This window comes from Peromyscus eremicus, chromosome 1, assembly GCF_949786415.1.
Source record: "Peromyscus eremicus chromosome 1, PerEre_H2_v1, whole genome shotgun sequence".
In the NCBI taxonomy this organism is placed as follows: Eukaryota; Metazoa; Chordata; class Mammalia; order Rodentia; family Cricetidae; genus Peromyscus; species Peromyscus eremicus.
The window spans coordinates 55,701,391-55,716,763 of NC_081416.1; the positions used below are offsets into that span (position 1 = coordinate 55,701,391).

The window sequence follows — 15,373 nt, forward strand, 5'->3', positions numbered from 1 at the left end:
GCGTGTGTGCTTCCCAGTACTGGGATTATAGGTGTGTGCCACCACTGCCTGGCTCTCTTTCCAGTGTGGTCTTGAACTCACAGAGATCCAGATGGATCTCTGCCTCCCAAGTGATAGAATTAAGGGTGTGTGCTACTACTGCCTGACTTCTATGTCTAATCTGGTGGCTGGCTCTGTCCTCTGATCCTCAAACAAGTTTATTAGGGTGGACAATATATCACCACCTGTTATGAATACAACTGTATCAAAATACATATGGGGATTCTAAAAAATGGCTCACACCTTTAATCCCAGCACTTGGGAGGCAGGGGCAGGTGGATCTCAGTGAGTTTGAGGCCAGCCTCGTCTACAAAGTGAGTTCCAGGACAGCTAGGACTGTTACACAGAGAAACCCTGTCTCAGAAAAAAAAATACAGTAAGATGCTAACATTTATCATTGTGTACATTTTAAAATTATTTTTGTTAATGTTTGTATATGTTTGTAAGTATGAGCACATGCATATCACAGCACACATCCTGAACAACTTCCAGGAGTTGACTTTATCTTTTTCACCATAGATTGGAGATTGAATGCAGGTCTGAATTCGAGACTGTGGCGATCAAGTTTACCCACTGGGCAATTTTGCTAGTCCCAAGAAGCTTTATTGTTGTTTTTCCCTTTTCTATATTTTCACCTTTTCCTTCAGTTTTGTGTTGAGACAGAGTCTTGCTATGTAGTCTAGGCTAGCCCTGAACACACAATCTTACCTCAGCCTCCTGACTGGGGATTACAGATGTGAGCCACCATATCTGTATTACTTCTATAAGAAAAGGATTTAAAGCTGGGTCTGGTGGTGCATACCTTTAATCCCAACACTTGGAAGGCAGAGGCTGGTGGATCTCTATGAGTTCAAGGCCAACCTGGCCTACTTAGGAAGTCTCAGGCTAGCTAGGGCTACATAGTGAATGAAACCTGTGATGGTAGCAAAAATTATAATCCAGTTGCTATTTTGTTTTCCTTCAAGAGACTCAACAAACTCATGGTTTTCTGGGCCTGACTCCTGTACTTTAGCATACCATAATAATGCCTGCAAAGAATGCACCAGTAAATAAAGTGGCAGTACTACTGCATTTCTAGAAAGAGGCTAATTAAGACAACACAGGTACACTCTTTAGGGGACTGTGGTTTGATGTCATTATTTATACTGGCTATTATTCTATGTTATAAAACAACCCTAGACACACTTTAGAAAAGGAAAATCAGCAAGATAACCTATCTTTCAGAAATGTTGCATCAAGTCTTCATTCACTACTTTAAAATGCAGAGGGATCAGTGATCATGACTGTATGCTGTATGTTCACAGAGCTCACCCACCCAAGCAGCTCATCAACCATGATGTGGTCACTCACTGAGGTCTTGGACAAAAAAAAAAAAAAAAAGGACCTGAACTACTTACTGCCATGGGCCCACACAAAAGAAATATGGAGTGAGAATAGGATGGGTACAAATTCAATTATCTTTTTAAGCTTACATCTGCCTCTATCCAACCTCAACAGTCAGATTAACCAAATGTGACTTAAACTACTGTTTATGATACAATTGAGCAGAGAGGCAAGGTTATTGCATGCAGATGAGTAAGGAGGCAGGGTTATTTTATATACAGGTGAACAAGGAGGCAGGTTTAACTAAGCTCAGGAATAGTCTTCAGGGGAGCAGTCTTCAGGCTGAAAGTATGGTAGGGGAGAGCTATGGTGGACATTTTCTACACGCACTATCAATATTTGCACTTGGACTAGAAAGGAAGGCTTGCCATTTCTTTATCTTTACCTCACCCTGGGGAAAAGCTTTGATGTTTTCCCATGGGTCTGAGGCTGTGTCATGTGAACAACACACGTTCACTCGGGGCCTCCTCTGTCTCCTATAGCACTTTACACTTGAATAATTTTTTGTGTTTTTAAACACTGAGCACTCACTCTTACTGGTAGATTGTGAAGGCCAGAGGTCAAAGTCTGGTGTCTTCTTCAGTCCCTCCACTGAAGTTGGAGCTCACCACCAATTGTCTGGACCAGCTGGCCAGCAGGTCCTGGGATCCCCTGTCTCAGCCTCCTGAGCCATCTCAACAGCCTGCCTGCCTGTAGCCCTGACAGTGTTCACCTGAATGTGAATTCCTTTGCTTTTATCCTGATTAGGGTTTGCTGAGATTTTCACATCTTAAGTTTTAGGAAATTTTGTCTATACTCTTAAAGTATTTTTCCTGTTTGGTTCTAATTTTCTTCTCCTTCTGAGACTTCTATTATATATATTTTAGACTGGTTGATATTTTCCTACAGATCCTTAAGACTTTATTCATTTTTTCTTCAAAAATTTCAAACTTCTGTTCTCTATGTGAGATAATATTGCTTTAGGGAAAGGGAAAGGGTGTCTTACTGTGTTGCTCAGGCTGGCCTCCAACTCTTGGATTCAAATACTCTTTCTACCTCAACCTTTTGGGTAGCTGGGTTTACAGATGCATTACACTGTGCCCTGTTTGGGATAGTTTTTGTTACTGGTTTTTAGTGATTTCATTGATTCATTTTTCTTGTCTACATTGCTGATAAATCTACCCAGTGAATTGTGTAGTAGTATCCAACTTTTCAGTTACAGAATTTCCATGTGATTTTTATTTTTTCCTGTGAATGATACTTAGTTATCACTAACTTTTTATTACATTTATTTATTTATTTGCATATGCATCCTTGTGTATGTTTGGTGTGAGAGCAAGTATATGGGTGTGTGTGTACTGTAGTGTGCATGGAGATCAGAAGACAACTTGAAGGAGTTAGGTCTCTTCCTACTATGTGAGTTCTAAGGATCTAAGACAAGTTGTCAGGCTTAGCAGTGAGCACCTTTATCTACTGAGCCATCTTGTCATCTTTCATATTTATTTATAATCAAAGCTCTGGGGAATTCTTAAAGACACACACACACACACACACACACACACGCTAAAACTAAACAAGTTTTAGTTTTGTGTTCTATGTTGCTCTTCTGTCCTTTGTCTCAGTGAACCTTTATGAGCTGGCAATCTTCAGTTTCCCAGATCTTCCTGCCCCTAGTTTCACTTGGGAAGGCAACACCTCAAGTATTGCATCATGCACAGTAGTAGTCATGATGCAGCTTCATGGCACTTTTTGTTTATTTTTCATACAACTTTTAAAGCCGACTTAGGCAGAATTCTCTGAGCAGAAAGACTACATGCTTCCCACTGAATGTTCTCTCTGATTCGTGCACTAGTTTGACTTAGGTTTTCTGGGAAGATTTCTGCTGAGGAACTGTCACAAAAATTATGATAGCTTTCTGACCACTCCTAGCTGCGATATCCTTGACTGCTGTGATGTTGAGCTCCTTCAGTGGGACCTTGAGGTCCAAATCTGTCTCTGGTTTGATTGTCATCTAGGGAATACCCAACTCAAACTTGTATATTTTCCCACTTGGTAATGGTCTTGGCATTTGGAACTGAACATGACCTCATGAGTGCTGGCTTAGGAAAAGGCCCATTTGATTTTCTATAATGTTCATTTCTCTGCTGACATTCCCTATCAGTTTATTCCTCACTTTGAGCATTTGAACATGTTTATGCTTCCTTCTGCTGATGTAATGTGACGAAGGAACCAAAAGAAAAAGTGGGAAATCATGACTTGGTATCTTAATCAGTCTTTTTGGTGGAAGTTTCTCCACTACCAAAATAAACCAGGATCACCATGCGTATCTTTAATCCCAGTACTCTGGAGGCAGGGTAGCTGGATCTCTGGGTTTGAGGCCAGCCTGGTCTACAGAGCGAGTTCCAGTTCCAAGGCTGCACAGAGAAACCCTGTCTAGAAAAAAACAAAAAGAATGGTGACAGAAACTGCCATCCTTTGCTTTTGCTCCTGAGTCCATGCATTAGTTTCAGCTAACATTTCATTGGAACTATCTTCTTATAAATGAACACATTCATAATATAAGCTTTAAAGTCATCCCTCAATTTAGCATCTGCTGTGCATAACTATCTTCTGAGCCAAGAACTGCCATCTTGGAGAGTTCACCTGTGCCCCTTGCAAAAGGATTATCTATCACAGATGGGCTTGTTGACTGTTTACACCTCCTCATAGAGGGGCCAAGAGGGTCACTAGCCCCTCACCTGAGTACTCAGCTGCTCCCTACCACTCACTCTACACAACTTGTCTTTAATTGCAGGAGGCCTTAGGGAGGGGCTAGAGTACTTAGACTAGGGAAGACTGGAGTGGAGGAACCTCCATTTATGTGGCTATAGGGAAGCCTTCATTCCTGCTGGATAAAGACTTTCCAGGAACACCCACACGCCTGTAAGTAACTCCTCATCTGTGCTCTGTAAGCAAACCCAAAAAGTTCATTGGTTCCCCAGAATGAACTTTGGTAGAATCATGCTTCTGTTTGTTGTTGGGACCTTAGGAGAAAGGGTAGATGCTATGTATGTCTGTACCCCCTGAGAAGGAATTTTAGCAACACTTGGGGCATAGTTGGCAGGATAAGACAAAACTGAGGATGGGTTTGGAAAGAACAGTGGTGTTGTCTCTGATATGGAGAATGAGATAAATACCTGAAGTGAATTGTGTGTGTGTGTATACAGGGGGTTGAAGAAGAAATTAATTTTTTTATTTTTTGGTGTTTTGAAACAGGGTTTCTCTGTGTAGCCGTGGCTGTCCTGGAACTCACTCTGTAGACCAGGCTGGCCTGGAATTCAGAGATTCAACTGCCATCACCTACAAGTGCTGGGATTAAAGGCATGTGCCAACCTGCAGAGAACATTTCAACATGGTTTGTCCCTATAAAGCTTGTGGCAGGGGCATGGACAGTGCAGAGATTAGTGAGACATGTAACTAGGATAAGGCCACCAAAGAAAGGATTTGGGGTGAGAGAAATCCCAGGATAGCAGTCTTCTTACAGGTGGGATAGGTTGGAGTGCTTGCTTGATATTTGGGTCCTCCTTGGGATCATGGAGATGGTTTGAGAACTGCCAAAGGTCTAGAGCAAGCATTACATGCCCTGGGATTAGCACATCGGGAGCAGAGGCAGCTTAGCCACTGATAGAGGTACTAGACCTATCTGAGACTGAGGTGGCAGCTTGGAGGAAGATTGCAGAGATAAGGGAGGGACTGCAGCAAGAAAGGGATTGAGGTTGGTAGCTGCAATAGTGGCCTTAGATTTATTGGGTAAATTGGTTAAAAGAAATGGACATGTTGGTCTGCATTTTTTTTAAGGCTAGAAGGCCCAGATTAGACTAGTAACACAAAGTCCCTCCTGGGACCCTAGAACCTAGACCATGCCATGGCAAGGAGTCAGATAGTGATGAGGAAGTGAGTGAGTTAGAAGTGACCACAGACTCCCCTTGAGTCTGACCTTTCACACAGAGAGTTAATACAGAAAAAGAGGAGGTCTGTGATTCAATGTGCTAATGGATTCTTAACAATGGGCTGGTGCAGACTGTGATAATCAGGATATTCAGCCCCAGAGATGTTGAAGCTGGAGAAGACTTTCAGACAAGCAGTGGAGGAGCTCCTCACCTGACTTGAGAGGCTGTAGGACATGGGGGTAGATCAGATCAATTCAAGTTCTGCAGAGCAGAAAAGCTGAGCAACATAACTACCCATCCCTCCTTGTCACAAAGGTTTCACAATCTAAGGCAATGTGAGGAGAATCAGTCCCTGGCAATGGCTCATCCCTGCTTATCTCCAGCTGAGGTCCCTATGAATATTAGGGACTGGAAAACAACAGACAGAGGGCAGACCCTACTAAGGAAACTGGGGATGAGGGAATGATACTCAGTTCTAAGGCTCAGCCAGACTGTGTTTACGGAATTAAGAAGGAAACCGATTCAGCAAGGATCATGTGACTGGTGTCCAGCATTGGTAGCAGTGCTGAGCCCTTGGTAAGTCATGACCTGTATGAAGCAGGAGAGGCGTTGGCTGATCTGTACCATTTTTTACAATTATTTATTTATTTTTCTTAGATAGGGCCCCACTCTATAGTCCTGGATGACCTGGTATTCACCAAGTATGCCAGAATGGCCTCAAACTTAAGAAATCCTCTGACCTCACCCTCGTAAGTGCTAGGATTACATCAGTGGTTCTCACCCTTATTAATGCTGTGACCCTTCAATACAGTTCCTCATGTTGTGATGACCCTAAGCCATAAAATTATTTTGTTGCTACTTCATAATTATAATTTTGGTACTGTTATGACTCCTAATGTAAATATCTGATACGCAACCTGAAGTTGTGACCCACAGGTTGAGAACCACTGAATTACAGGCATATGCCACCACATCTGGCTTGTATAATTTTATATCAGACAGTGTATAGTCATAGTCTATATCCTACTACCTTCCTCTGATACTGATTTTATTTATTTATTATTTTTATATTATTTATTATTACTTTATTGATGTTGATTTTTATTTTATCAGACCAGTCACCTTGACCTTGTTAAGTCTTGCTTTTATACATTTTAAGTGGTAGGTTCAAGGAAAACCAAGACATTTTCCAAATTCCTCTGACTTAATGTCATTCAGTCTCCAAATTCTGTACCTTCATTGCTGGAGAGGTTCCAATAAATGGTCTTGGTGGGTGTTTACACTGTCACACAATTGAAAATTTCCCATCAACTTTAATCATTAGAGGGCTGTAGGAAGAGGTAGTTTAATATTGATAATGTCTCATCTTCTCCCTTTGTAGTACCTGCCAAAATGTCAATTCTTTTTAAAATGGTTGTGCTGGTTGGTTTAGTGGTACCTGACATCAGGGCTTGTTAACAGTAAACATTGTTTTTGCACTTATTTTGTGTGTGATACACATGTGGAGGTCAGAAAACAAGTTACCAGAGTGTACTCTCTTCATCTACCCACGGGTTCCAGGGGTCGAGCTTGAGTCACCAGGCTTGGCCACAAGGGCCTTTTCCTGCTGAGCCACCTCTTTGACCCGGATAAATATTTAAGATCAATCAACCTCTCCTCTCCCTCTCTTCTTCCCTCTCTCCCTCCCTTCCTTTCCTTTTCTCTGCATGAGGTATGAATTTAACCAAAGGCCTCATACATGGTAAGCAAGTGTTATACTGAGCTCTTGTTGCCAGAAGAGGTTTTTGTTGTTTGTTTATTGTGTTTTTGGTTATGAGCCTAACCTTTGATGGCTGACCCATATCTCCAGCCCAAAGTTCCTTATTTTTTAATGGTAGTTTACCTGTTTTAAAAGTCCATATGGAGCTGGGTGGTGGTGGTGGCTTTGATCCCAGCACTCCAGAGAAGGAGGCAGGCAGATCTCTGAGTCCAAGGACAGTCTGGTCTACAGAGAGAGTTCCAGGACAGCCAGGGCTACACAAAGAAACCCTGTCTTGAAAAAACAAAACAAGAGGGAGGGAGGGAGGAAGGGAGGGAGGGAGGGAGGGAGGGAGGGGAGAAAGTCCGTATGAAGTTGGGGAGGTGGCTCAATGAGAACCTGAGGTCAAATCTCCAGCACCCATGTAAAAAGTCATTCTTCATAGTCTTCGGGGCTTGCCGGCTGCTGAGCTAGCTCCAGATACAGAGTAAGAACCTGTTGCATTAGAATAAGTTGGAAAGTAACAGAGCAGGACACCTGACACCCTAATCTGGCCTATGGACACACTAATAAATTTTTTTTAAAGTTCATATAAAGAAGTTGAGGGTGTTGTCCAGTGTCCATTTGCATGGCATTTGTAAGATCCTGAGTTCCATCCCCAACACTTTAAAAAAAGAGGTGGGGGAGGGAAGAAAGTCCAGAATCAAAGGGAGTTTTCTTATCTTTGAAGGTGTAAGTACCAGATCATCTTTTTGCACTAAGTTTTGCTGATGAGAAGTCCAACTTCCCTCTCTGTCTCCTCTTCTGTCTCTCATATTACTGTCAGTTGCCAGAGTGGGGTGAGGCGGCGGAGGTAATGCATGCAGTGGCATACAGAGATCCCAGGAGGCCATGAAGTTGGCTCATCTCCTTCCACCTTTAAGTAGTGCTGGGGCTCAAACTCAGATCACTTGGATTGCACAGCAAGTGCCTTATCCTCTGAGCCATCCTCCTGGACCTAGCTTGTGTTTCTTTTGACTCATTTGATTCCTTTAGCTTTTAGGGTTCTTTATCTTTAAGAGTTTCATTGAAATATGTTTATGTGGCTTTTATGGTCATTTTATTGTATTATTATTGTATTTTTTGTATGTGTATATCGTAACTGTCCTCCAAGTCAACCAACTCCCTTCTTGGAGATTTCAGCTGTGCCCCTTGCAAAAGGATTATCCCAGCTGGGCTTGTTGACTGTTTACACCCCCCACAGAGGGGCAGAGAGGGCTTGCCTGAGTATTCAGCTGCTCCTGCCACCTGTTGTAAGGAACTCTACTTTAATTGCACTCAGCCTCAGGAAGGAGCCCCAGCATGTAGCTTGGGGAAGAGTAGGGGAAAAGGGGCTCCATCTATGTGGATGCAGGAAAGCCATCATCCCTGCTGGGTAAAGGCTTTCACCTGTTGGTTGGGGGAGCACTCACACCCTTCACTTGTGCTCTGTAAGGAAGCCCAATAAACTTATTGGGTTCCCCAGAGTGAACTTGAGAGGAATCATGCTTCTGTTTGTTGTTGGGACCTTAAGAGAAAGGATAGATGTTGCATAGTTTGCCCCTGGAAAGGAATTTTAGCTATCACGTCTATTGTGTGATGTTGGGGAATATTATTTTAAGGTGTGTTACTTTTGTTTATGTTGCATTTGTTTAACTCTGTGAAGCTGTGTTATGGTGTCTGTCTAAAACACCTGATGGTCTGATAAAGAGCTGAATGGCCAATAGCGCGGCAGGAGAAAGGATAGGTAAATAGAAGGAGAAATCTGGAAGAAAAAAGGGAAGAATGAGCAAGAGAAGGAGCAGGACTCCAGGGACCAGCCACCCAGCTACACAGCAAGCCATGGAGTAAGAGTAAGATTTACAGAAGTAAGAGAACAGAAAAAGCCCAGAGGCAAAAGATAGATGGGATAAGCAAAGTTAAGGAAAGTTGGGTAGAAATTAAGCCAAGCTAAGGCCAGGCATTCATAAGTAATAATAAGCCTCTGTGTGTGATTTATTTGGGAGCTAGGTGGTGGGCCCCCCAAAAGAGCAAAGAGTAAAATAAAAACAACAACAGTGTGGGAATGTGGGAGCATAGTGCTACGGCATGCATGAGGAGGTCAGAGGACAACTTTCTGGAGTCGGTATCTCCTTCCAGTGTGGAATCCAGGATATAACTCATGTGGTCAGGCTTTCAAGACAAGCATCTTTAGCCTGTGGAGCCAGCCCCCAGCCCTGTTTTGTTTATTAGAAAACTAGACTTCTTTGTACCTGGCTAGCTTATTCAAATAGTTCTTATATCTGTCTTTGTTTTATTATAATTCTATCAGTATTTTTCTTGGATCTATCTTAATGTCCTTTATCTTTTTTTTCCTCTTAGTTGATTTCATAATTTGATGCTTATAATTTACCTGTTTTTCTTATATTCTCAATAATTATCTAATCATAAGTATTATCTAATTACAGTATTTACATCACTTAAAAAAAAAACAACAAAAACCCCTGACTCCAATAGTAACCACTCTACTTGCCCTCAATCCCTGTGCCTTGGCAACATTAATCTGTTTTTCTTTTTTCTCTATTGATTTGCCTATTTTGAACATTATGGAATTGTATAATACATAGCCTTTTATGTCTGGTGCTTTGCCTAATCTTGGTTTTTCAGGATTTCCCCATGTTACAGTGTGTCTTAGCTAGGATTTCTATCGCTTTGACAAAACATTATGACCAAAAAGCAAGCTGGGGAGGAAAGGATTAATTTGGTTTACACTTTCATGTCACTGTTCATCATCAAAAGAAGTTAGGACAGGAACTCAAACAGGGCAGGAACCTGGAGGCAGGAGCTGATTCAGAGGCCATGGAGGTGTGGTGCTTATTGGTTTGCTCCCTGTGGTTTGCTCAGCCTGCTTTCTTATAGAACCCAGGACCACCAGCCCAGAGATGGCACCACCCACAGTGGGCTGGGTTCTCCCCCATCAATCACTAATTAAGAAAATGCCTTACAGCTGGATCTTACGGAGGCATTTTCTCAATTAAGGTTCTCTTCTTTCAGATAACTATAGTTTGTGTGTCAAGCTGATGTAAGACTAGCCAGGACACAGTGTATTTTATTTATTTTACGGTTGAAGTGATATATTACATTGTGTTAAGCCAGCATTCATCATTTGGTAAATATTTGAGTTGTTTCCAATTTGGGTTATTGTGAATAATATTGCTAAAAACATATCCTAACTTGTTTTTGGTTTATTCTCATCCAGTTGAACCACTTATAAGGTTTTTTAAAAAAGATTTATTTTTATTTTTTTATTTATTCATTTTATGTGTGAGTGTTTTGTCTGCATGTATGTATGAATGTATATCTCATAAGTGCTTGATGCCTGTGGAGGTCAGAAGAGAATATTTAGATCCCCTGGAACTGGAGTTACAGATAATTGTGAATCACCATGTGGGTGCTGGGAATCAAACCTGGGTCCTCTGCAAGAGCAGTAAGTGCTCTTAACCACTTATATATCTCTCCAGACCCCCATTTATAAGGTTTTGATTTCAAATATCATATCTTTAAATTCTAAGCTTTCTAATAAGGCTTCTCCCATTACTTTTGGTTTATTTATTACAGTGAGTTCTTGTTTCATGGCTTCTTTTTCTTTGTTGAAGGTATAGATATTTATTTTAAAATGTCTCATTACTAACTCCTCAGGTACAAGTGTTGGTGTTTGCTATGTTATAGCTTTGATGGTATCAAGCTTCGTTGCTTGGTAATTTAGAATTAATTGTCCATGATCTGTTTAGCTTGAATACATCCCATGTTGACAACTAGTAGGTCAAAAGTTCTCAGGGTTGCTGAGCCCTAGTCTTGCAAGTTGTATGTCTTAGATTGTAATGACAAATTATAGACATGGGTAATGACATGCAAAGCTCCTGATGGTAATAAATTGTATAGTTCTGAGTCCTGTGACTGTTTACATCACATGGTTAAGGCCTTTGTCACACATCAGTGATGTGGCTACCAGCTTTCCTTTGCTTTAGCCATCCCTCAAGTGTGTAGGTAGTGTGTATTCATGCCTGGTACAGGTGTGGAGGTCAGAGGACAACTTGTAGGAGTCAGTTTTCTTTCTATCACGTGGGACCTGGGAATTAAACTCAGGTTGTCAGGCTTAGTAGCAAGTAGCCCTCTTGCTTTTTGCTTTCCATTTCTGGTCTATTACATTTTCCTTTTCCTTTTTTCCCCCACCATGACTGTGTCTTTATTCAATTTAAAAGTATTTGTTCTATAATATATGTTTGAACAGGAACATGAGATTTCAACATAGGCTCAATTTATCTTGCAATAATATTCTTCGGATTCTTTCACCTTTTTCTATTTAATTCATGTCTTGTTTGCTTGCTCATTTCTTTTTTGGTATGTAGGTTGAGATGGTTGGAGTAGACATTTTTAAAGTACACAATTTATTTTTATTTTTAAATACAATTTCTTTTAAATGTATAAGATGATTCTAAAGAATTCAGAGATATATAACAACCCTTTTTCTTCTACATTGACTTTCCCCTCATCTCTATACTATCTTACTAATTTGAAGAGACACAGGATTCAGGAACAGTTGATCCTTATTTCACAGAAAAGTAATTGAATCAGAAAAGGGAGGTTTCTCTAAGTCAGGCAGTCATCAGTCAATGGTAAACTGAAGACTGATGCAGAGTATCCGGGTTCAATAGCAAGGTCACTGAGCTTCAGTGTAGCATAACGTTGCTGTCATTTTATCCAGGGCTTTGTGACTGTATTAGATTTTAAGAACACAATGACAAGAAAAATGTTACCCATCAAGATGGGTGTCTAGATGTTTATCTTGGGAAAACCTATGCTTTTTTTTAATAGTTAAAGCACTGATAGATATGAATATGAATACTTGTATTATTATTTCAAGGTGTTTTTATTGCTATTATGCTTTTAAAGTTGAATTAACTTGTTACAGTGGCTTAATTCTTTACTCTTCCTGCACTAAGAAGTAGGAGCATTTTATAAAATGGGAGGGATTTTTGTTCGTTTTTGTTTTGTTTTTTTTTGTAATTCAAGTTCAGGAAATAGAGAAGAAAGATGGTACTACGTTGGTGTTCTCTTTCTTGTGGATAATCCATGGCTCACAGATGCTCTGTGGAAAGTCAGCTCTGAGTCAACACATACAAAACATCAAGTAGTTAATTCTTAAAACTGGTGAGAATTTAAGTTTGTTAAGGACTGCAATATTTTAAAAAGCACATGCCTGAAACAATCATTCTCACATTTTTCAGTTTTCAGCTCTAAATTAGTTCCTTTAATGGACTTGTATTTATAAAGTAATGAACTGATTCGTTGAAAAATGCAGGACTATCAGCCAGAATGTCTGTCACTGGACATGACTTTGTGGAAACTGAAATTTCAGATTGGTTTAACAAATCTAAAAAATTAAAAATATGAGATTAGGTATCTTTCCTCTAGAAAGTAATTCTAAATATTGAAACAACTTGCTGATATGTGACCAGTTCCCATACTTTACGTTTTGCAGGTAATCTTTCATCAGGGGAAGGCCTTCTTGGCTCATCAGTTTAATAAAAATACCACAGATTCTGTTGCTTACCCAAACTGCTGTTCTGATTTGTTGACATTTCTTCTCATATAGAAATACAACCTGTGCTGCCCCGATTCTCTGCACAGCTGACTTGGGCTTCAGAGGAGGATGACCATTCTCAAGAAGCATCAGGCAGAACACCATTCCAGATGATTTTTAAGGCAAGTTTTGTTGTGGTTCTATACACTCTGATCATTTGACTTATTTATTTTTTTTTACACAATTACAATTACAGGAAAGAAAGCCTGGTTCCATCATAGTTTGAAGGTAAAGTAAAATAAAGATGATGTGCAGACATTAGATGACCTAAGAGCTTCCAAAATGCTGATGTCTATGTCCTACTGAGAGGCTGATAGTTAATTGACCTTGGGAGCTGCATTAGTCTGGGCTTCCATACAAAATACCATAGACTAGGTGGCTTAAGGAACAAAGATCTATTTTCTCACAGTTCCGGAGGCTGAAAGTCCAAGACCAAGATGCCATCTGGGTCAGGTGTGATGTTTGCGTCTGTAATCCCTGTACACTGGAGACTAAGGCACCAGGATCAACTGAGCTCTGGAGACAGGGTGATGGGAGGGGCTGGGGTACCTTCAGGATTGCTTTCTGGTGAGGCCTCTTCCTGGCTTGCAAACTGGTGTCTTGTCACTCAGTCCTTACTTGGCCTTTCCTTAGTGTGTATAAAAGAGAGCGCTCTCTATTTGCATGTGAAAAATACCTTCACTAACTCTTTAAGGTGCTATGTCTGAAAATAGTCACGTTGGCAATTGCCTTGGAAGGTGGAGGCAGGAAGAGATCAGTTTAAAGGCATCCTCAGCAGCATAGCAAATTCTAGGCTGGCTTGATCTATATAAGAACTGGTTTCAAAAACCAACAAAAAGCAAAGTCTTCCGGGAAGCACTGGGAAGCATCTCTTCATGATTGAATAACTGCACATTCCTTCTGGAAGGAACAGGCACAACATCGGGATACCCTGACTGTGCCTTATCTTCTTTAGGGGAATGAAAAGTAAACAATCCGGAGCAATTAATGGTTAGTCAGCTCTGAAACTGCTGATGTCAAGAAGCAATAAAAAGGTGATTCCAGTGAACCAAGGAAAGCAATGCTAAGAAATGAGAGCATGTGATTTAGTCAATTTGAACAAATAAGAACTCACATGCCTAACATTTATAAATATTTAAACCTCTGACACCTCTATGAAATGGATAGGATAAGGATTATCACCCAACTTTACAGATGAAAAAATTGAGATTCGGAGAATTGGGATGACTTTCCTAGTGTCATATGAAAGTGGAAGAATTAGAACTTAAACTGTCTGATTCATGTAGGTCAATGCTAGTTCAGTATTTATTCATTTTGAAGCCCGTGTCTGTTCAAATTAGTCACACTGAGCTAGGTCTTATTGGTACACATTCTCTGGATGTGTTATTTGATCTTAAGGAACTTGGAATATAAAGGAAGTCCCACATGTCAACAAACATTACCAAACATTGTAGTATATGCCATAATGAGGTAAGCACTGAGTGCTGTCCTAGCACAGAGGAAGGACACCTAACCCAACCAGAAGGAGTTCAGGTCTAGAGGTCTTAATGATATTGAAAAGTAGATTTGAATTTAGATCAGATAAACTCTACATATAAAAGGTTATAACACAGGGTTGGAGAGACGACTCAGAGGTTAAGAGCACTGGCTGCTCTTCCATAGGTACTGAGTTCAATTCCCAGCAACCGCATGGTGGCTCACAACCATCTATAATAAGATCTAGTGCCCTCTTCTGGCATGCAGGCATACATGGAGGCAGAACACTGTATATATAATAAATAAATATTTTTTAAAAGAATTTTAAATTTAATTTTAAATTTAAATTTAAAATTTTTTGAAAGAATTAGATAATAAAGTTTCTATTTTTTCCTATTTCAAAACTGTTTCCCTAAGAAAATATGAGTATGATTAAATCAAATATACATATATAATATTTAGATTATATATAATTTGACTTATCAAGGAAGCAGCTGGTAATACATTGATTGGTGTGTATCTTTTCCAGTTAGAGTGAGGCATTTTGGTTTAAAGCAGTGGTTCTCAACCTGTGGATCATGACCCCTTCATGTCAAATGACCCTTTCACAGGGATTGCATACCAGATATTTACATTACAATTCATAACAGTAGCAAAATTATAGTTATGATGTAGCAACAAAATAATTTTATGGTTTGTGGTCACTATAACATGAGGAACTATATTAAAAGGTTGCAATAATAGGAAGGTTTAGAACTGGTTTAAAGTTTATAGAATAAGTTCTAAGATGTAACTATGGAAATAGCTAAAAATGAGTGGAAATCAAGGTCATGGTCATTGAAGGAGTCAGGGAATTAAGAATGAATTGTTGTTTAGTGTGATCATCTTGACAGGCAAATAAAACCTTTTTGCTATGCTGGGGATGGAACCTAGGGCCTCAAGCATGTTGGATGAGCAGTCTGTCACTACACTCCTAACTCTTGGCCATGTACTTGTATGTGAAAGTCAGATTTTGAAGTACAAAGGGGATTTGTGAGCTTATTGACCAGGAATAAGATAGTACTGGAGATGAGAGGTAAAAGAATAGTGTAGCCAGGTAGTATTAGCCTCAAAGGAGTAAGGACTTCCTTAAAGTCCTTTCATTTCCATTGCATCTGTGTCTACTATCATATAGCTATTTAAAAGGTA

General features: G+C 40.1%; 1 protein-coding gene across 1 annotated transcript in view; it reads left to right on the top strand.

Annotated features, from left to right (window-relative positions):
- Top6bl (TOP6B like initiator of meiotic double strand breaks) overlaps positions 1-15,373 on the top strand; it is an 87,007-nt gene that overhangs the window by 16,005 nt on the left and 55,629 nt on the right. The window contains 1 exon segment of the mRNA XM_059263263.1: positions 12,722-12,831. Within this exon segment, the coding sequence (XP_059119246.1) occupies positions 12,722-12,831 (110 nt within the window).